This window comes from Anguilla anguilla, chromosome 3 (genome assembly GCF_013347855.1).
Source record: "Anguilla anguilla isolate fAngAng1 chromosome 3, fAngAng1.pri, whole genome shotgun sequence".
In the NCBI taxonomy this organism is placed as follows: domain Eukaryota; kingdom Metazoa; phylum Chordata; class Actinopteri; order Anguilliformes; family Anguillidae; genus Anguilla; species Anguilla anguilla.
Window position 1 is genome coordinate 54872687 of NC_049203.1, and position 21308 is coordinate 54893994.

The following is a 21308-nucleotide window of genomic DNA, read 5'->3' on the forward strand; positions in this document are numbered from 1 at the left end:
GCGAGAGTCAATTCTTCCTGTATGGCGCTTTCAACACGTTTTTCTTTCTCTGGGGAAAAAAGGACAAATCAATGGCACAATTGTACTGGTCTCCAGTGGCTAACTGCGTTTCTTGAATCGCGTCAATTATGTAATTTGTTCAGTTTAGTTAGACTGGAGAGGAAGGACATATTAAACGACATCGGTTCACATGGCTGGAACGGTTTTTATATATATATATAGGTACAGGTTCGGACAAACTGAACGACAGAGAGTTGACAGTTGGTAATGGAATTTCTTCTAGGAATAAAGAAAGAAAAGCAAACCACTGCAACAGCGTGGAATGAAAAAAAGCAAATGGAACACGAAGTACGCCAGCGCAGGGTCTGCCTTAAGATGTCTTGAAACATACAGGCTTGAACAAGCATGACTAGTGGATTTCAATTTTAATGCTTATATTTTGCCGTTGTAGGAAAAAAAAAAGTTTAACAAGCAACGTTTTCTTAAAGAAGTTCCAAACACCAATTACTTAATTTAGGTAGTCATACAACCCGAGTACTTTCGCCTTCCTGTTGTTCTGCGGTGCCTGCGTGGATTTTACGCACATAGGCCTACATCAGATCCCAGCTCCCCTTTCTTCTCTTTACTTACGTCATCCCCTAACAAAAATGTTAATAAACACAATAAAAATATGAATCAATAACAACAATTAATAACACATTGTGCTTGAACATGAGGGTTTTAAGTAAACACATAAGTTTTTTTTTTTTTTTTTTTAAATAAGCCTAAATATTTTGATGTTCCAAAACCTGTTACTGGCAGCTCATGGTTCATAACAGGATTTATGAATCCCTTACTTTCCCATCACTGAAAAGCCGCAAAATGCACTGGGATTATCGGATCCGTACAGATCCAGTATAAATCTAAAGGCCTATATCCAAGCAATGCATCTTCATACGACTCCTTCTCCAATGATGTAAACAGACCGTGGCGTATAAGTATATAACATGCGTGTAAAGCTTTAGTTTCCTTCTGCTTCAACTACATCGCCAAAAGTTTCCTCTACATCATGTGGCGCCTCCTCTACACTTTGATGCGATAATTGAAGCCCTTCCTCAGAAAGAACCGGGGTAATTTCTCCCTACTCCCACCGTCAACGGATGGGGATTATCGAAAGCGGAGGGTGGGGGTGGCCCGATCCCGATTGACGGTGAGAACCGAACAGCAATTTAGCTGCCAGGGCCGCATGACATGCCAACGAGGTAACGTCTGTACGATTTGGAAATAGCAGGAAGGAGGATAATGGTTGTGGCCTGGTGAAGCCGTGGAAGGCTTTCGTCTCGGATAGTTCAGGTGCATCGTTACTAACACAGCCCAATACGCATCAGAGCACTCCAATCAGTCAAGCCAATGTCGACTGCCTGTCGTGTGCAGGTAACTGACCCCGACTTCCCCGAGCACAAAGTCCCGCATTTGTCAAAAGCTTGCAAATTCCATCTCAATATAATTGGTTGTGTTTTGATAACCACGTGCCAACAATAGGCACCTGTCTGATCAATTAAATCCTGTCCCTCAGTCTCACCGCCCCATTCTACACGTGACTCCCAATTTATATTGCGCCAAACCAGATCCACCTGTCGTCGTTGCTTGGGCGCAAGCACCGCATGCAGTCTCCAAATGTCGTTCCAGTATACTTCCTGACATTTACCGAGACGCGTTTGAGTAACAATCTGTGGTGATTATTCGGTCTGTTTCTCATTATGGCTTTCCGCCTTGTAGTGCAGGAGAGGGATAGTCATTAATTTGCGAGGACGTTACAGGGATGTACCGAAAGCAAGTTGGAATTTCCTTCTAGAGTTTATGACATATGCTATTGTTAATACGCGTAAATATGAGATTAGCTTTGAGGATGGCCACATTTCGATTTTTTTTTCCATTTGGAAAGTGGGAATGAAACACAAGGTGAATTCAACAGCATATCACTTAAATCAGCATTCTCTTAATTTAAAACATTCTCGCCAGCATAGCTCATTATAATCAAACAGAATAAAGTAAATATAGAAGATGAAAAATCGAGATTCTGTGAAACTGCAACACGTTTTCTATTTCTCGTTGTATGTGAAGTAATTCCAGGCTACCAGTCCCTCTACTAAAATAACACACAGAGAACAAATAAAAGGAGCTTGTCATTGGCAAGCTTGAAGGAAAAATAATGCAATGTAATTTCACATATTTGACTGGACAAAATTACTGAGGTCACATTAAACACACACACACAAATGCGCGCACACACATCTGGTTTTACTAAAGTGAAGCTGTCTCCTCTCTATGGAGGATATATAGGATAAAATTGGACTGAAACCTGGACATAAAAATTCCCACACAAAATTCACCAAAACAGAGCCATCTGACTGATGCACCCAGAAAGGGTACACATTAATATAAATGACTTTATGCTTAGTCAGCCCCTCTGGGCAAAAAGCAATACATGCCATCACGTGGAACAGTGGAAGACCCAAATTCACTTAAAAAAAAAAAAAATAATAATCTTTGTCCCTAGTGGGATATAAGGCTGCAACAGTGCACTTTGATTTAACTGAAAGAAAAAATCTGACGGAAAGTGGCACTCGCTTGACAATGTTTTCATATATTTCAACCACTAATAAATAAAAATGCAATGGGAGAAAGGGAAAAAATGACATTTCCTTTTGAAAGTCATTGCATTTAGGCAAGTGAAAAGGGGATTCAATATCAAAATGAAAGCAAGGCAATGTATTAACACTTAAAATCTTCTCAAATTTAACTTATTGTGACGATTGCTTTCCGCTTTTACTGAGGAAACACTTTCCTGAGGTGAAACGTACAAGTACTAACTCTACACCTGCGACTGTGGTGACACAGTAGAACCAGGAGAAATCAGAGCTTTTGATCAGACTTTCGCCTTGCAGGGAAGCGCAGAACAAGAGCTGGCCGGACCTGGGTGGGGTCTCATTCACTCAGAGTGATTGACTGCTGGAACATGGCAGAAGGTGAAATCCAATCACTGAATCAGCGAAGGGCTTGGCGGAGAGCCACCGAAAACGACCCTTTACAGGGATTCACCATCCATCTGAGAGAAGGCAGTGACAGTGCTAATGTATTTTGGCTATCAACATGGAGTGTGCACAAAATCTGCCGGGACTTAGCCTCCATGCTGACATGTCTGCATTTGTTGTACAATTAGTGTCTTGGCAGATTCCTGCCTGTGCTGTGTAATCCCATGCCCTCGTGTCCACTGCACCTCGACCACAGTGCAGCGCGTCTGCCCCTGGGCACTGCCCGTGTTTGGGTCCGATTAGCCTGCTCAGGAAAGGTTTACATTGGACTGTATTTTCTCTGCAAACTCAATAAAAGAGGATTATTTATCGGGTCAGCTTATGGGATGTGACTGAACGGTGTTGTAAAGCAGAAAGTGGAACCAGCTGCTGGTGAAATTGAATTACGCCCGGCGGATAATGTGAAAAGCAGGGGTAGTTTAACAGCTTATTAAAGAGGGCTCTCCTCTATCCCTCCTTCCCTCTCTCTTCCTGAAAAAAAAGAACAAGACCCATTCAGGCCAGGCCAAACACATTCTCCAAATGTGCAATCTATGCAAGGATCCTCAGCACCGATGCATACCTTAAATCTGGTTAGAGTCCTGACCAGTCTACACCCCCTCTTCTCCTGCTTCATATGGACAGTATCTGGAAAAGAGATGCTCATTTTTTGAGAATTTAATAAGCAATAGTTTTCAATTGTGTAAAGTCAAATACAGTTCTGATACTTATACCCATTCTTCTCCATTTTAATATATGCACCATTGCAAAAACACAGAACATCATAAGAGACAAAGCCACAAATAAATGCATGTGTTGTCATGTACTGTAAGCAGTATGCTTTACATGAAGGCAGTATGTATCACAAACAAATCAATAATAATAATAATAATAATAATAAAACAATAATAATACAAAGAGTTAAACAAAAAAATGTGTGACCATACCAGGCACAAATCTTTAATGCAATACTTTTCATAAACGAAAATGAATAAATAAAACAAATGAATGAAGCCCAGCTCTGTGTGGGCAAGCCCACTGCAAATCTGTGAACAAATGTGCGGCCAGCGGGGTCAAGTAGGTGTCTGTCAGGCATGTGTCGGCCCGCTGCCCCGGTTTAGAGGGGGGCGTCGGGGTCAGGTGACCCTGGAAGAAACGGCTTAAACATGTGGCCTCCCAGCCAGATTCGCGGCAGGCCTACGGGCCCAGTCCGTACTCGCCGTATTTGCACGGGCCTTGCTTTTCCCCCTCTCCGGCGGAGCCTCTTCAGGGGCCTCCTGCTCTGATGTCATCCATCACCTCCCCCGAGGAGCACGTTGAGCGTTAATGACCCGAGCAGCGCTCACACTTCCACGCCGGCTAACCCAAACATGCGCCGGTCGAATCTGAGCGACCGTAAGGCAAACAGCGCTCGTTCAAGACCGTCCAGCTGTGCGATGAGGGTGCGGGCTGTTTCTCTCTGTGCTGAGCTAAATGCGTTAACCAGCTAAGTGCTCAGCTACATTTTTACATTCACGGTTAGTCTAGACTGATGACTGACTTCCTGCTACGTTCTATAGTAGCCAGCCATCGCGCTTCAACAAAAAGGATACAAATCCTTGCTTGATGAATGCAGATTAAAAAGCAGTCCCTCCCCTCTCAGCCCTACTGACCCTACACCCGTATAAACCCAGCCACCCCTGGTTCAGCCTCAGTGCCAAAACAGGCCCTCGCTGGTGTGAAAGGGAAGTGAACTGTAGAGAGAGCTGTCAGCAAGTCTCAGGGACTCAACCAGGACCAACAAATGCTTTCCACATTCTGACCCTGGCTGTCTGTCACCATTGGTGGAGAGTTGTGCCCCCCAGCCCCCCCCCCCCCCCCCATCTCCTGTGCTCAGCTCTGATCACTTCTCCAGGCCAGCAGCCTCTGCATTCGGGGGTGGGGGGGGGGGGGGGGGGGGGGGGTAGTCGACCCCACACCCAGTGGAGGGACAAATCTGTTGAGGACTGAGAGGGGGGTTCCTTGTTGACAGAACTTGACGGCAGCGCAGACAGCATTACTCTCATCACTCACCCTATCCTAAAGGACATCCCAGTACCCCATATGTTTGGCCCACTCTGCCTCCTGGAATTGTAGTGTGTATGGAAAAGTCAGTTTGCCCTGTGAGCAACAGAGAAATCTTTGATTTCTTTGAAAGAGAAAACCAACTGAACATTGGAACAACTAACCTGCCCAAGAGGAGAGCAATAGCTATACTCTGTATGTGCGTGCATGAGTGTGTGCAAGCATGTGTGTGTCTGTGTTGAATGTTTAATCCCACATTGGCCTGTGCCATATGCTGTCACGCAGGTCAAAGTGTTTGCAGGGAAAGGCGAACAACCTCGCGCGTTTCGCCGGTCCTGTCGAGGATGAGCCAGACGGGCTCCCTTCCTTTTGAAGTGCCGCGCTGCTCTGAAACAATCACCCGGGTCCTGACAGCCACAGCGCGGCGGGATTGATATCCGGCGCATCTGCCCGCTTCCTGTGTGTGACAGGTTATTTATTCTGGGCAGAGAGGGGGGCATTTCTGGGCAGCGCAGGGCGCACCGGGTGGAGGATGGGTATCGGGTGGCAAGGGAGGGCGCGTGATTTAGTGCTGCCCTGTGCCCGCTCTCTCCACGGGGCCCAGCCGCTGGGCCTTTTAAGTGCTGCCCAGGGTCAGGGCAGCGGGTTGGCCGCAGATGCCGCTGTCAGTCTGGGCTCCGAGGCTCTGAACTGCAGGATGTGCAGGCCCGGCCCTCACCCCCCCCCGCCCCCGCCCCCCCCTTCCCCTGTCCTGGTAATTGATTTCAGGGAGAGTCCCGCACTCCCAGGCACGCTCACACCCCACCCCCAGGGCTACTGCAGATCCCCCACACTGCCCAATGTGTGCTGTCAACGGTAATTCAATTAGAGACGCAGGAGTGTGACTAACTACTCAGCGGCAAGCGCTTTCCCATCTGCCTGCAGCGCTGCTCCGCGCATTCCACACACAACCGCACACACGCATGTACACATACACGCACACACACACACACACACACACACACACACACACACACACAGGGACAGTTATGTGGGCTCATCTCACTTGCTTTCACTCACAAACACACAGACATAGACACGCACACATGCACACACAAACACAGGGACAGTTACGTGCACTCATCTCACTTGCTTTCACTCACAAACACACAGACATAGACACGCACACACACACATGCACACACACCTCTGAGTGCTGTCATTCAGCAGCACGGTCTCACAAAGTGTTCCCAGCGAGCTCAAGTCAGACCGTTGCACACGTCCTTACGAGGCAGCCTTCTGTCAAAGGCAAGCACGGAGTCCTGGGGACGAGGCCCTCCTTTGCCTCACACGACTCGCCGCCCCCGGACCCTTTTCCCGCTCCTCTCTCTCCCGGGCTCCACTCCGGCCGCGGGCCGCCCGTCCGGCCCGCCGCTCTCCCGCTCGTCGCCTAACCCCTTCCCCGAGGTCAGCGCCATGTCATCCTGTCACCAGCCGCGCTGGGGCTGAGGTCTCATTAACCTCCCCCAACCTCGTGCCTCTGCCCCAGTAAAACACTGCTGAGGGGGAGGGGGCGGGAGCGCCATACATAAAAGGATGTTATGACACTGCCCCCCCCCCCCCCCTTCTGTCACTGATCTGCGCTCTCCTCAGGATCATGTCATATCAGTTCCTGACAGTAAAACGCTTATTCTAGCCCATGACTGACAGCTCCAACCGTAGACAGAAATGAAATGATGGACTGGTGTTGTGGCGTGGGGTGGGGGGGGGGGGCTGGTTCTGTGATAGGGTTGTAATGAGATAGTGTGAAGGTGAACGGGCTGTAGTGGGTGAAACTAAACTGGGGGGGTGGGGGGTGGGGGGTGGGTTTGGACCTTGGGGAACGGGAATGATGGTGCCAGGTGGGACGGAGAGGGAAAAAAAAGCAATAAAAACAAATTAAAAGCAGCGTTAACACATCCGTGAGGAAGCGGCGGCCGTGGCAACGGGGTGACGGGCAGATGCCCCCTGTGTAATGGAAGCCGGGGGAAGCCCCGTGGCCGAGCGATTGGACGCGCTCCGCTCTGACATACCGAGCAGAACCAATGGACAGCGCTTCCTGTGTCAGCCGGGGCCTCTCCCACAGCCGCCGGGTGCAGGGAAAATTGAATATTTCAAACGAGATAGACGGGTGTGTGGGGTGGGTTGGGGGGGGGGGGGGGGGGGCGAGAGGGGAACAGCCGACCTCACCTCGCCCCAGCCACCCCGCCCGTAGCCTGGAGCCCGGCCCGGCGGAGCACACGGGGGTGGTTGGAGTGCTCTCAGTTTCGCACCCTGGGACTACGGACGGGGGGCAGGGGAAGTGCCACGTTAGCCCCCGTGTCCCGTATCGGCCTCCTGCTGCACTCTCCAAAATCACTCGTTCCCCAATCTCCCGAACAAGCCGTAAAAGAGGGGAAGAAGGCAAAAAGAAGAGGGTTAGGGTTAGGGTTAGGGTTAGGGTTAGGGTTAGGGTTAGGGTTAGGGTTAGGGTTAGGGTTAGGGTTAGGGTTAGGGTTAGGGTTAGGGTTAGGGTTAGGGTTAGGGTTAGGGTTAGGGTTAGGGTTAGGGTTAGGGTTAGGGTTAGGGTTAGGGTTAGGGTTAGGGTTAGGGTTAGGGTTAGGGTTAGGGTTAGGGTTAGGGTTAGGGTTAGGGTTAGGGTTAGGGTTAGGGTTAGGGTTAGGGTTAGGGTTAGGGTTAGGGTTAGGGTTAGGGTTAGGGTTAGGGTTAGGGTTAGGGTTAGGGTTAGGGTTAGGGTTAGGGTTAGGGTTAGGGTTAGGGTTAGGGTTAGGGTTAGGGTTAGGGTTAGGGTTAGGGTTAGGGTTAGGGTTAGGGTTAGGGTTAGGGTTAGGGTTAGGGTTAGGGTTAGGGTTAGGGTTAGGGTTAGGGTTAGGGTTAGGGTTAGGGTTAGGGTTAGGGTTAGGGTTAGGGTTAGGGTTAGGGTTAGGGTTAGGGTTAGGGTTAGGGTTAGGGTTAGGGTTAGGGTTAGGGTTAGGGTTAGGGTTAGGGTTAGGGTTAGGGTTAGGGTTAGGGTTAGGGTTAGGGTTAGGGTTAGGGTTAGGGTTAGGGTTAGGGTTAGGGTTAGGGTTAGGGTTAGGGTTAGGGTTAGGGTTAGGGTTAGGGTTAGGGTTAGGGTTAGGGTTAGGGTTAGGGTTAGGGTTAGGGTTAGGGTTAGGGTTAGGGTTAGGGTTAGGGTTAGGGTTAGGGTTAGGGTTAGGGTTAGGGTTAGGGTTAGGGTTAGGGTTAGGGTTAGGGTTAGGGTTAGGGTTAGGGTTAGGGTTAGGGTTAGGGTTAGGGTTAGGGTTAGGGTTAGGGTTAGGGTTAGGGTTAGGGTTAGGGTTAGGGTTAGGGTTAGGGTTAGGGTTAGGGTTAGGGTTAGGGTTAGGGTTAGGGTTAGGGTTAGGGTTAGGGTTAGGGTTAGGGTTAGGGTTAGGGTTAGGGTTAGGGTTAGGGTTAGGGTTAGGTTAGGGTTAGGGTTAGGGTTAGGGTTAGGGTTAGGGTTAGGGTTAGGGTTAGGGTTAGGGTTAGGGTTAGGGTTAGGGTTAGGGTTAGGGTTAGGGTTAGGGTTAGGGTTAGGGTTAGGGTTAGGGTTAGGGTTAGGGTTAGGGTTAGGGTTAGGGTTAGGGTTAGGGTTAGGGTTAGGGTTAGGGTTAGGGTTAGGGTTAGGGTTAGGGTTAGGGTTAGGGTTAGGGTTAGGGTTAGGGTTAGGGTTAGGGTTAGGGTTAGGGTTAGGGTTAGGGTTAGGGTTAGGGTTAGGGTTAGGGTTAGGGTTAGGGTTAGGGTTAGGGTTAGGGTTAGGGTTAGGGTTAGGGTTAGGGTTAGGGTTAGGGTTAGGGTTAGGGTTAGGGTTAGGGTTAGGGTTAGGGTTAGGGTTAGGGTTAGGGTTAGGGTTAGGGTTAGGGTTAGGGTTAGGGTTAGGGTTAGGGTTAGGGTTAGGGTTAGGGTTAGGGTTAGGGTTAGGGTTAGGGTTAGGGTTAGGGTTAGGGTTAGGGTTAGGGTTAGGGTTAGGGTTAGGGTTAGGGTTAGGGTTAGGGTTAGGGTTAGGGTTAGGGTTAGGGTTAGGGTTAGGGTTAGGGTTAGGGTTAGGGTTAGGGTTAGGGTTAGGGTTAGGGTTAGGGTTAGGGTTAGGGTTAGGGTTAGGGTTAGGGTTAGGGTTAGGGTTAGGGTTAGGGTTAGGGTTAGGGTTAGGGTTAGGGTTAGGGTTAGGGTTAGGGTTAGGGTTAGGGTTAGGGTTAGGGTTAGGGTTAGGGTTAGGGTTAGGGTTAGGGTTAGGGTTAGGGTTAGGGTTAGGGTTAGGGTTACTGTACTAGTTAGGGTTAGGGTTAGGTTTAGGGTTAGGGTTAGGGTTACTGTACTAGTTAGGGTTAGGGTTAGGGTTAGGGTTAGGGTTAGGGTTAGGGTTACTGTACTAGTTAGGGTTAGGGTTAGGGTTAGGGTTACTGTACTAGTTAGGGTTAGGGTTAGGGTTAGGGTTAGGGTTACTGTACTAGTTAGGGTTAGGGTTAGGGTTAGGGTTACTGTACTAGTTAGGGTTAGGGTTAGGGTTACTGTACTAGTTAGGGTTAGGGTTAGGGTTAGGGATACTGTACTAGTTAGGGTTAGGGTTAGGGTTAGGGTTACTGTACTAGTTAGGGTTAGGATTAGGGTTACTGTACTAGTTAGGGTTAGGGTTAGGGTTACTGTACTGGTTAGGGGTTAGGGGTTAGGGGTTAGGGGTTAGGGGTTAGGGGTTAGGGGTTAGGGGTTAGGGGTTAGGGGTTAGGGGTTAGGGGTTAGGGGTTAGGGGTTAGGGGTTAGGGGTTAGGGGTTAGGGGTTAGGGGTTAGGGGTTAGGGGTTAGGGGTTAGGGGTTAGGGGTTAGGGGTTAGGGGTTAGGGGTTAGGGGTTAGGGGTTAGGGGTTAGGGGTTAGGGGTTAGGGGTTAGGGGTTAGGGGTTAGGGGTTAGGGGTTAGGGGTTAGGGGTTAGGGGTTAGGGGTTAGGGGTTAGGGGTTAGGGGTTAGGGGTTAGGGGTTAGGGGTTAGGGGTGTGCATCGGCCTCCCGCTGCACTCTCCAAAATCACTCGTTCCCCAATCTCCTGAACAAGCCTTGAAAGAGGGGAAGAAGGCAAAAAGAAGAGGGGAAGAGGTGGGGTGTGCTTTGGGGGCAGGGGGTGTTTGAACGGGATACACACTCACTGCACACACACTGTATCCCCATTCCCTCTAATGCACGCTCCTCCTGACCCCCTCACCCCTCACTGTCTGTGCACACAGCCCTCCTGAGCACTCTATCTGCCCGTGGGCTTTCCCACACAGGTGTGAACAGCTCTCTGCTCGGAGCGACCCACCAGACGTAACCCTCCTGCCCCGGAGCCTGGACATATCCCTCCATCAGAGATTGGAGCTGCCGCAGCGAGGCAATGGCATCGCTCCACAGGAGAACACCGCACCTGTCCATAGGGGGAGGCGGGCGTGCTGAACGCAGCGGCGACGCTGTTCAGCTGTCAGTGAAGAGGCACTGGGCAAGTGGCCATTTACGTGCCTTTCTTGCACCTGTTCAAGAGAACAAGACCCACTTCCTCCCTGTGATACTGCTACCAAGGGGGAGGTATGGAGTGTGGAGCGGTGGTAGAAATGAAGCCATTTTTCACACTTTGCAAAAACTGTGTAAATGGGAGCAGGTAGAAGCATTCACATTCGCTTTTACAGCACTAATCAGCATAATCTAAACTTTAAAGCTACTGCAAAAACAACAAATACATTTTCACCACTGCTTTGTGAGTAAATCTTTGGTTACAAAGTCTAGTCTGCAGAAATACCTATTGCTGGGATTATAGCGAGACACCCGTGACCCTGGTTATGAAGTACCTCAGTATATGCTGGTTTTTATTCCAACGATGATTACAATAATTGAATTATAAATGCCTGGTAGTTGTTTTTAATGTGAGACTAATGTCTAATGAGGGCTGATTTATCTCTTAATGGTGAATTATGTCCAAAGACTATTCATAGTCATTTAAAAAGTTTTAAACAGCTCAGTTCTCAAAGGACTTCTCCGTTCTTCTTCTGTAATGTGCTGCCGCAAATGATTCCTCTTAATTAGGCTTCATTGTATTAATTGATGGACCTGTAGTTCAAATCAGCTCGGTAAATGCTGAAAGGTGAACATGGGGTCACAAGAACAAAAACATTTATAGGAAAAGAAGAGCTCAAAGACAAAGCAAACAGTAATGAGCCAACCTCGCACTTTGTTCAAATCTTTTAAAGAGGGTGACCTTAGAACCCTGATCAATGGAACGTCTGGAACAAAAAGCCGCACACACAGGGGTACTCTAAGACCAGGGCTGAGAGCTCCTGGACTAGAAGTACTGAGGGTTCATAATCAGGACAGGAAAAGGAGAGGTAAAATGGTCTACTAAGTATCCATGCATCAAACAAAGTAACAGAATCGTACCTGTGCAGTGGAAACTCGAGTTCCCTTTAGTATGTGTGTCTTATATCATTTTTAAAATACAGTCTGAAGCATTTGCATAATTGCTTACCGTACTTTGTCGGTAATTACATGCCGAGCCTCTTAATGCCTGCTTGATTTGACAGTCGTTGGCAGATTTTAGTTATTTTTCTGACCCAGATGAGTAGTGCTTGAAGATTAGGGCCTCCCCCCCCCCCCTCACTGGCACCCCCACCCGCTCCCCTGTTCGCTGCCTCCTAGTTCCTCATGCCCCATCAGTAGAGATGGGAGAGAATTAGAGGACGCACACGGCTCGCTTTGGAGAGAATTACACGCAGCTAATGGCATAACAACAGGCAATGAAATTGTCTGTGCCAATGATTGTAATGGGGGCTTCTGCCCAGCTGTACGGCGGTCGGGGGCTCTTGATTATAATTGGGCAGGACGCAGTTCCTCCCGCGAGGCAGAGGTCACGCGGTCCCGGGTTTGCTCGGATCCGCTCGGAGCGGGCCCAGCTCGCAGGCCTGAAAGCCGGCACCTGAAATCGTTTGCAGCTGGAAACAGATACAGCGCTCCCTTCATCGCCGCGGTAATGACGGCTTGGCATGCGAGTGACTGCTTCCGACGCAGGTGAGACATTTGACCCCTCATCTGTTTCCTGTTGGACCGCGGAGCGGATGGAAGCAGAAAGGGCAGGCGGGCTGGTATCAAAGCTGACCATTTAGAACTGGAGGGGTGGGAGGGCATGTGGGGGGGGCGGGGGGCAGTGTTGACTTTCCATTTTGGTTTGTGACGCAAGGACGTGTCTGCTTCTGAGATGGCGAGGGGGTTAAATGGAGAGGGAGGGTTTGGAGTGCAGGGAGCTCATCCAGCCCCAGGCTACCTCGTTAAACCCCAAGATGAGTGTTTTCTAGTTCAAGCGTAACTTGGCTTTCAAGTGGTAGCCCACTAAACCCACAGAGACCGAGACAGTGAACCTCTCCTCACCAGCCTCCCCGCCGTCTTTCAGACAAGCCAGAGACCGTCGGGCTGTTTACGGCTGGCCGTAAACAACGCTAGCAGCCCCTTAAAACCAGGTGCGCAAACAAACCGCGATTCTCTGGCAAACTTGAACTTGTCCGCAAGTTGGACTTTTTTTTTTGGACGAGCTCCGACCGCGCTGTTGGTTTGTGCATTAGAGCCTCGGTATCAAAAGTGTGCTCGAAAAAGAACGTGCGTTTTTCTTTTAATAGAACCCTGGAGCCATGAGTCAGAAGTGTGGTCACACTGCCACAAGTACAGGGAAGACTAAGAAAAATACAAGTGCCATTCAAGTCAGGGAAACCAATCATTTCTGCCTTCTTACTTTCAGTCTACACTGAAGGTGTTCTGATCCGTTACCCAAAGATAAGACTCGGGCTTATTTACCGGACCGGAGGAATAAAATTACAAACAAGACAAACAAATCTATTTTTTTCAAGACAATCTATTTTGGATTAACTTTTCCCTTCCGTGCCACACCACCCTGTGGCATGCGGGGGGAAAAACAAATGAGTAAACAGAAAAAGACATAGCCTGGTACCATATGATGGGTGGGAACCAGTCATCTAATATCAGTGACAGCTTTACTCAAAGCCTACAGCGTGGTAAGCTTCTAACACACAATACGGGCATCCATCATGAGAATGGCAAGCTCTGAGCAACGCGTGTACTTTAACAAGAACAAAATGAGGCGAAACCCCTTGATAATCAGCCAGGTCATCCGTCTGAACCAGTCGGCCTCGAGGAAAGCATCTGATGGGACTACGACCTTGACTCCCATGACAGAATGTACACCGTTAGCAGCGAGAGTGGCCACCAGCTCATAGAGAACAACAGCTACATGGCTACAAATACCAACTAGCATGCGGAAGGCAGGTGGATAGGCTTTTAGTTGAACTTTCAAAAATAAAAAACCTTGAAGCCTCAGAGGTGCTAAACTGGTCGTAAGTATATGTGTAAACAGCACCTGGATGCTCAGACAGTTTGCTCAACCCAACCGTTTTACCCAATGTAAATCTTCAGAAATACAGTTTCATAAATCACACAGCAAATGCCAATGACAGACTTCTGATAACTGGGCCTCAATGTTAAAAATAAGTTTATTGACTCACACCCTAATGACACCAAACAAAGTTCAAGAATGGATCCATTAGGAGCGCAAAGAATTCATATCAGAATGAGAGGCAGTCGTAAAGATCAAGGATCATATAATCAAATAAGTCATCTCTATATTATTTCACAATGCAATCTCCACAGTCATGCACAGAGAAAAAGAAAGCAAGAACGCACCTGGACTAAATATGCCAGACAGGATCTTAAGAATCTCGGTGAACATTGTGAGGTTGCTTCATTTTTTGTCAGAAAATTCTTACTTACCCTCAGCCCTAACTACTTTCACTGACATGGACGCTTCAGGCTAATCAGGCAAACAATTGAAAAAAAAAATCTACAGTGCCATGAAAAAGTATTTGTCCCTTTCCTGGTTTCCTTTATTACTGCATATTTGTCACACTGCATGGTTTTTCTCTTTAGACAGAGAAACCGAGAAAATGCACCCTTGTGAAAAAGTAATTGCCTAACCCCTTAGTTACTCCATCAAGTAACCAAATTTAATTGATAATTACATTCAGCTGATTGAACACAGCCCTCTTGAATGTAAACCCCACTAATATTGAACCCTACCATCAGAGTCAAGTAGTCACCAAAAGATTTCTTTGAGCACACTATCCCACAATTAAAGAAAATTCCAAAGGGGAGGAGAAAGTTGTTGAAATATATCAGTCTGGAAAGGGTTACAAAGCCATTTGTAAGGCTCTGGGACTCCACCGAACCACAGTGAGAATCATTATCTCCAAATGGAAAACACTCGGTACAGTGTTGAATCTTCCCTGCAGTGGTCGGCTTGCAAAAATTTCTCCAAAGGCACACTGACAACTCATCCAGGAAGTCACAAAAGATCTCAGAAGAACATCCAAAGAACTGTAGGCCTCTCTAGTATCAGCTAAGTTAAAAAATGTATTTTGAGTTTACTCAGGTTCTCTTTGTCTAATATTACATTTTATATTACAAGATCAGGAACCACTCGGTGTGACAAATATGCAATAATAAAGGAAATCAAAAAGGGGGCAAATACTTTTTCACAGCAATGTATGAACCTAAAAGTAAAGGTGACTTTGGTTTTTGCAATCCAAAGCCGTCTTTCCTTAGCATTCCTTTGAATACTACTGTAGTCTATCACACAGTCAAACGAAGGTATAAACAGTGACTCAGATTTCAGACATAGTGTTTGGCTGAAAAATAAATTCTGGAGGGGGAGGTACTCACAGCTAAGTTATATTCTGCCGGTTTGTTCCAGAATTTATATGAATAAATCTCTAACAAAAAGCTGTATCTCCTGATATTTCTGCATACATATTTGCTTTGCCTTCACATACAATTGCAGTCTCCCTTTAGTGGACAGCTAGAGCAGCTGCTGCAGGCTTGATCGACAGTGATGTTGAAACCTTTCAGATGAGAATAGCAGACCACACTCCATTACCAGGTCTGATCTTAGTCCCCAGGATTAAGATATGGAAAAAAGATACAAAATATACATTTTGATTGTTATATTTTGACCTGTAAATATATATCCATAGTTTACACTGCAATCATCTACGTACAAAGCATTTTTATTCCTTTAATGTTGTCTGAAGTGGAGTAATAACAGATTAAATGGCTGCATAATTAAATGTGGCTTCACACTCCTCTAGTTAACAGCAGGCTGAAATCTCCATCAAGCAAACTGGCAGGAAAAAAAACAAACATAAGAAAACAGAAATCAGCTGTTTTACACGAACACACATGCATATATACATTCTATATATATGCATCAAGACATTTTTGCACCCTAGGCTCTGCGCAGTTTTCACGATTCTGAACCTCGCCGCACAGATGTAGAGTGTGACTCTATCCAAAATCAAAATGGCTGAAACTCTCAACCAAAAAAAAAAAAAAACAACAAAAATAAAAACGTCACTTTGGAGTCAACTGAGAGGACAGAGCGCCCTCTGAAAGGGAGGACCTATGAGGCAGAGAGGGGTGGGGCAGGCTCTGGAGGATGCTACAGCCGCAGGTCCAGCGTAGTCACCACACGGCCCGAACCCACACTTTCAGTCATACAGTGCTTTTGCGCTCCTCTACACCTGGTCTCGCAGTTTCGCCAACCGCTGGGACAGCTCGTCCTGGAGACAAGCACAAGAGGGGGGGCAGGGTCAGGGAGGGCGTCGGCGTGCCAACGTCCCAGATGAAAGCAATTACCAATCAGCGAAAAGGGCCCGAAAAGTGAGCGCGTGTGAGTAGGCTGCATGCGAATGTGTGTGAGCGCGCTAGCGCGCGGCGCTAGCGTACCTGCTCAGCCGATGCCACGCTGGTCCCCACGGAGCCCGTCTGGCCCTGGGGCAGCTCCATGTTCAGGTCCAGTCTGCAGTAACACACAGGAGATACAGGGCGTGCCATTACACCGTGCTTCAGCGCGCTCGTGATCGGGACGCATCAGCACCTGCAGCTTATGCAACGGCCGCTCCTGTCCACAACGCTAGCGGAGAATTCAGGAGAGCCGGAGCCCGAGCGCAGATGTTCATCCAGATAAGGACTGTGGCCGCCGTCTGTGACCCTGGACTGCTGAGTGTACGCGTGTGTGCACACACACACACGCGCGCACACACACACAGGCCTGTCACATATTTCCCTCTCATACACCACACACACTCTCTCTCCCCCTTCTCCTGTCTGCTTACGCTCAGGCACTGTATCTGCACGTCCTTCTGAAAGCACCAGAGCTCGGGCAGGAGTATCTACGGGCAGCGCTGCCTCCCCCTGCTCTTCGGAGTCATCAGGACCGGCATGCAGGGTTCCCCTTCCCAGGCCCATCGCTGGGTTAACAGGTGCAGGTCTGCAGTGACTCATTCACACAATAAAGCACGCTGCAGCTTACCCAGCCTCATCTGCCATTTCATGCATCAGGGAATCCACTTCATTCTGAAACACACACACGAGCACAAATAAATAAATGCATATTCTTCAGCCGCCCCTGATCAATCAATCAATCAATCAACAAATAGTGTTGTAATTCTGTTGTTTGTTATTGTTAGAATAGACAGGATGGAGGGGAAAAAAAGAGACAAAATAGAATACAACTGACTGTTGTTCATATCAGTCACCACAAGAGGGCACTACTGCATAGCCCGAGGTCTTTGTATCTACTTACGGATTACTGCTCCGTGACCAGGCCTAAAGCTGAACTGAGCTCAGATACTGAGCGGCAGCACATGCCAAATCCATTGAGACGCTGTGTCAAAGACGCCAGTGATGGAAAGGAGAAAGGGGGCGTGCCCCGAAGAATGAGGGGCGGAGCACGTCACCTGTGGGAAACTGCACAGCCAGTTTGTACCTGCGGTGTTGTGAGTGTGGTTGTACTGCTCATCGTGTCCTCCATCTGCGCCGTCTGAACGTCCAGCGTCTCAAACTGCCGCTCAAACTTATCCATTAGGGCTGAGATCTGGAGTAGAGATGGGGAGGAGCTACATCATTGCACTCGGGCCCTAACAACGGTTCTTCCCAAATATATGCACTAACAAATGTCCATTAATCTGTTAAAATTAATTCCGTAATTTTCACAAGTAAGTTGATAGCATGGGATAGAATATTTTTTAGGGATTGTGAACTAAGCTTTTTAAGTGTTTTTTATACTTCAGCAAGCCTGCACTAAAATACTGAATCACAACAATGCGTAGCTTTAATTGGCAACAAATACAACAGACCTGCACACTGCAGGATACATTGCATATAATTTATTCAGTTTGATAAGAGGAAGTGCACAGATTTTAGATATGTTAATATATTCCTTCATTAAATATGAATGTAGATTCCAACCAGATCTAAAAACACAACACTGGTAAAGACAGAGAGCAACTCTAGCAACATACAGTGACACGCATGGACGCACACACAGCACATGCTACAGACCAACGTATGCACACATACATGCACACACTCCATACCTTCTCCAAGTTCATGCTTTTCAGCGTGGCATCCATGGACTTCACAACTCCGGCCATCGATTTGGTGACCTGTGAAGAAGACAAGGACACACTCTCACTGTCTGCACTGTCACCATCAAACTGCCAGGGGTGAATGGGGTGAGCACACAGGTACTGCAGGTCTCTGCCATAGCTCTCTGTACAAACACAATGTCACAATATCATTTGTGGCCAGAGGGGGAGCCTTAATGCACAACCTAAATATGCAACAACATAAATAAAAAAAATCATCTACATCTATGAATTATGAGGCTGTACTGAGAATACTATTATATAAACAATACATTAATTATATAATCGCAGGAAGGCTACGCAGTCAATGTGAGAGAGGACCTGCCCTATTTACGCAGCTGAGTTTGACAACAGGGTAGTAGGAACAGCTTGCACAAGGGAGCAACAGCTGTGCCACAAACAAGTTTCAGAACAAAAGCACCGTCAATGCCGTAATGTATAAACACAAGAAAAACACTGCTTCATGTATCGGTGAGAGTTACAGCATTAAATAAACTGAGAGCACAGACGTATGAGTGAGGAAAGACTGATTCATTTAGTGGTAAGAGCCGAAGCATTCAAAAGCACTGTCTGCATACAAAAGAAGGAATATTTAAAAAATGATTAGTAGAATGAGCAGCAGGACGTAGACTGGAGCCGATTTGCATGTCCTGGCCCCCGCTATAAATAAAACACTTAATGCCGAGGGTAGACTACAGGGTTTTAGTCACAATTTTTCAGTTTTCAAGATCTTAAGAAAATCCTAAGAAAATCTCTAGTCTTTGTGCGATCACTGTGTGCACCCGTCTCTGACGGCCGCTTAAAGTGAGACTGTCTGAGACTCAATTTCAGCTCCCCAATCCAGCCTTAAATTAGTCGGCGACTCTCGTATCTAACAGATTTAACTTTATTGCAAGTCTTTAGGCATGGCTCCTGACTTGCATACAGTGTGACCCCCCGACTACGTGTGCATTTCAGTTACAGAAACGCAGCATTTGAATGTATTTTCCCACATGAAACACATCCTGCCTCTGCCGATTGGCCCCTGGGCAGCAATATTGAAATGATGCATTTCAGGCTAAATCAGTGGGTACCTTAGAAGTCTGTGCTTTTTTTTGTTTTATTTTTGACAAATTAGCAATACTTCTGTGCAAATATGTATATGAATATACGTCCAGGGTAACTAGTTAGCTCACCCAGACAAAGCACTAGTCCTCGGTATACTGACGGTGAGCACAGTGTTACATAGAAATAAAATAAATAAACAGGGTTGCTAGGCTGTAAGCAACATTGTTTTTATTTCACCTTATTCATGGTGACGGCGGTTTGGACCCTGGCAGCAACCGCGTCCACGCGCGCACTCATCCTCAGGAAGTTGATGGACTGGTTCTTCTGTCGGATGGCATTTTCCGCATGTATCCTGGCAACTTCCATGTTTCCCTTCTGAATGGCCTGAGTGAGCAGATGAATTTCATTATAAGCGCCCAAATCTTCAAAGGCACGCACACTAGTGTTTGGTTCTGTGACATCACAAACAACTCATTTTCGGAGCTACCTTCTTCACTTTGACCTTCTCTGCCTTTTCCTCTTTGTCACATTTCTTGGAGTTTCGCTGGAGCTCTTTGGCAGCGAACTTCAAGTTGAAAAGGTGTTCTGTGATTGGATGTTAAGGCCTTCACTCTGTGCTCTGACTTCAAATAAGTAAGAATGTAAGCAACAGCAAGCAAAGAAGGAAGGAATAAATAAATAAATAAATAAATAAATAAATAAATAACCATGCACCGCAATCTCCATTTTTCAAATTGATGGAGGTGGAAAAGGACTCTGCAAAGATGAGGTTCATCAGTAAAGCAGGCTACATGCATACAATTCATCATTCACCTCCTGCACAACTTACAGAATAAAGCAACTTTGAAAATAACACTTTCTGACGAGCATTTGAAGCCTGGAAATGGTAATTTTGTCAAACAAGTGACGGCCTCATTCCCAACATAATGTACCAATGCAAATGAATGTGGCTAAATGTAGTCCACACGTAATGCGCAACGTCGTTTCCTGATTGAACTAGGCCGACGTGGTGGAAATATGAAACAACATGCATGGATCCCAGCCCTTCCGAATGAAACTTGCGGGCTAGATATTAGGAAATAACGTTGCAGTATCAAAGAAAAAGCGATAAAACATAACAACTAACAGCGAGCCATTCATAAATTTTTTAAACCTTCGATGGGTGGTGGCATCACATGATCAATGTAAACAACCAATCCATCGAATACGGGATTCATGGAGCTCTTTCCACTACCACAAGCGGAAATGAACAAGCTAATTAAGGCCTATCTAATTTGGAAAGAACAGGGGCACCTTATGTTTTGATGGAATCGTGTCAAACGCTGGCAATATAAACTGTACGGACAGCTAGTTAGCAAAACGCTCGAGAAAGAAACATAAGCAGGTCTGTATCAAGCAAACACAATAACACGAACGAGTACTATACTATGTACAACAGACTATTAGTGAGTTACCAGTGAACTTTAGTAAAACCAAATAGATTATTAAATTTTAATCTAATAATAGCTAAGACGGATCATAAGAACGCTCGGTTACTATATTACAATTTTCTTGATTACAATGTGAACTGTACCGACAATTTCATTATCTTGAACACAGAGACAAACAAGTAAACGAAATAATGTTATTAGGCTTGTAGTGTTATTGCTAACTAGTGGATAGCTAATTATCTATAGAAGAGTAATTCTAACTAACTAACACAGCATCGTGGCTAGGTAGTTCCCTAACAAGCCCAGGAGCTAGCAAAGTAGGCTATTGCAAAACGTCCCACTTCTAGCTAACTTCGAGCATGTAACATCGGTATCGAGTCGCTCGTCTACTGTAACCTTAGCTCCTTAGCTCCAAAGCTAACTTGTTTGCAGAAGTGCTAACACATGGACAACAAGCCAAAATAACTCAACTGTTTAAATAGTTTGCGCTAACCTTAACTATCCTGGTAATGTTAACTTACTAGTGAACAATAAATCACAAATAGTATTTCTTCACCATACAGTTAACGTGTACATGAATATGATTTATCCGAGCAGCTAGTAAGAATCAGCTAGCTACCGTTAGCTTGTAAAAAAAAAAAAACATATTTGGCTAACATTAACTTGCTCGCCAGCTAGCTATCACAGATATAAACAACTCCGACAGGCCCTCTTGCTCTTTCTTCAATAAGGATACTTTCCATACTCGACATGATTGTAAATTAATCTCTGACGTTACAGTTTGCCAGCGGTCTTGGACTCCAGCTAGTGTAGGTGAAGTAGCTTGTTAGCCACCTTGCTGAAGTTACAGTTATTTCGTATGATTAAGCGTCGGTTATATTTTGACTAGCTATTTCGATTCACTCTGTTACTTCCGGCTATAAGCCACAACTGGATTGATGACATCACCATCACGCCTTCGAAATCGTGCCCTGTGTACGTCACAAGTGTTCGGGAACACAGTGGCGAACTGGGCGCGCGCGCAGTTCATGCGATTTTTTCTAAGGCTGTGTAGAATAACTTTAATGACGTCAATTTTTTATTTTTGGAAACGAGTTGATTGACCTTTTTATGAAGCACATTTGCTTAAAGGGTTTGTGGTTTTCATCTCTTGACACCGACTCAGTTTATCCGGCAGGAAGCAATTTCCAGTGCGTGT

The 21308-nt window shown here is 46.7% G+C and overlaps 1 protein-coding gene across 1 annotated transcript; it reads right to left on the minus strand.

The window, feature by feature from the left end:
- Positions 1-13624: 13624 nt before the first annotated feature.
- On the minus strand, positions 13625-21051 carry LOC118224001 (charged multivesicular body protein 1b). The gene is made up of 8 exons (XM_035411148.1): positions 20847-21051; positions 19168-19265; positions 18918-19064; positions 17583-17651; positions 16973-17080; positions 16517-16560; positions 15931-16003; positions 13625-15764 (listed from the first exon to the last, which is right to left on the minus strand). Exons 1-8 carry the CDS (start codon positions 20860-20862, stop codon positions 15720-15722), a joined length of 600 nt encoding a protein of 199 aa, XP_035267039.1. The 5' UTR covers positions 20863-21051; the 3' UTR covers positions 13625-15719.
- Positions 21052-21308: the final 257 nt, after the last annotated feature.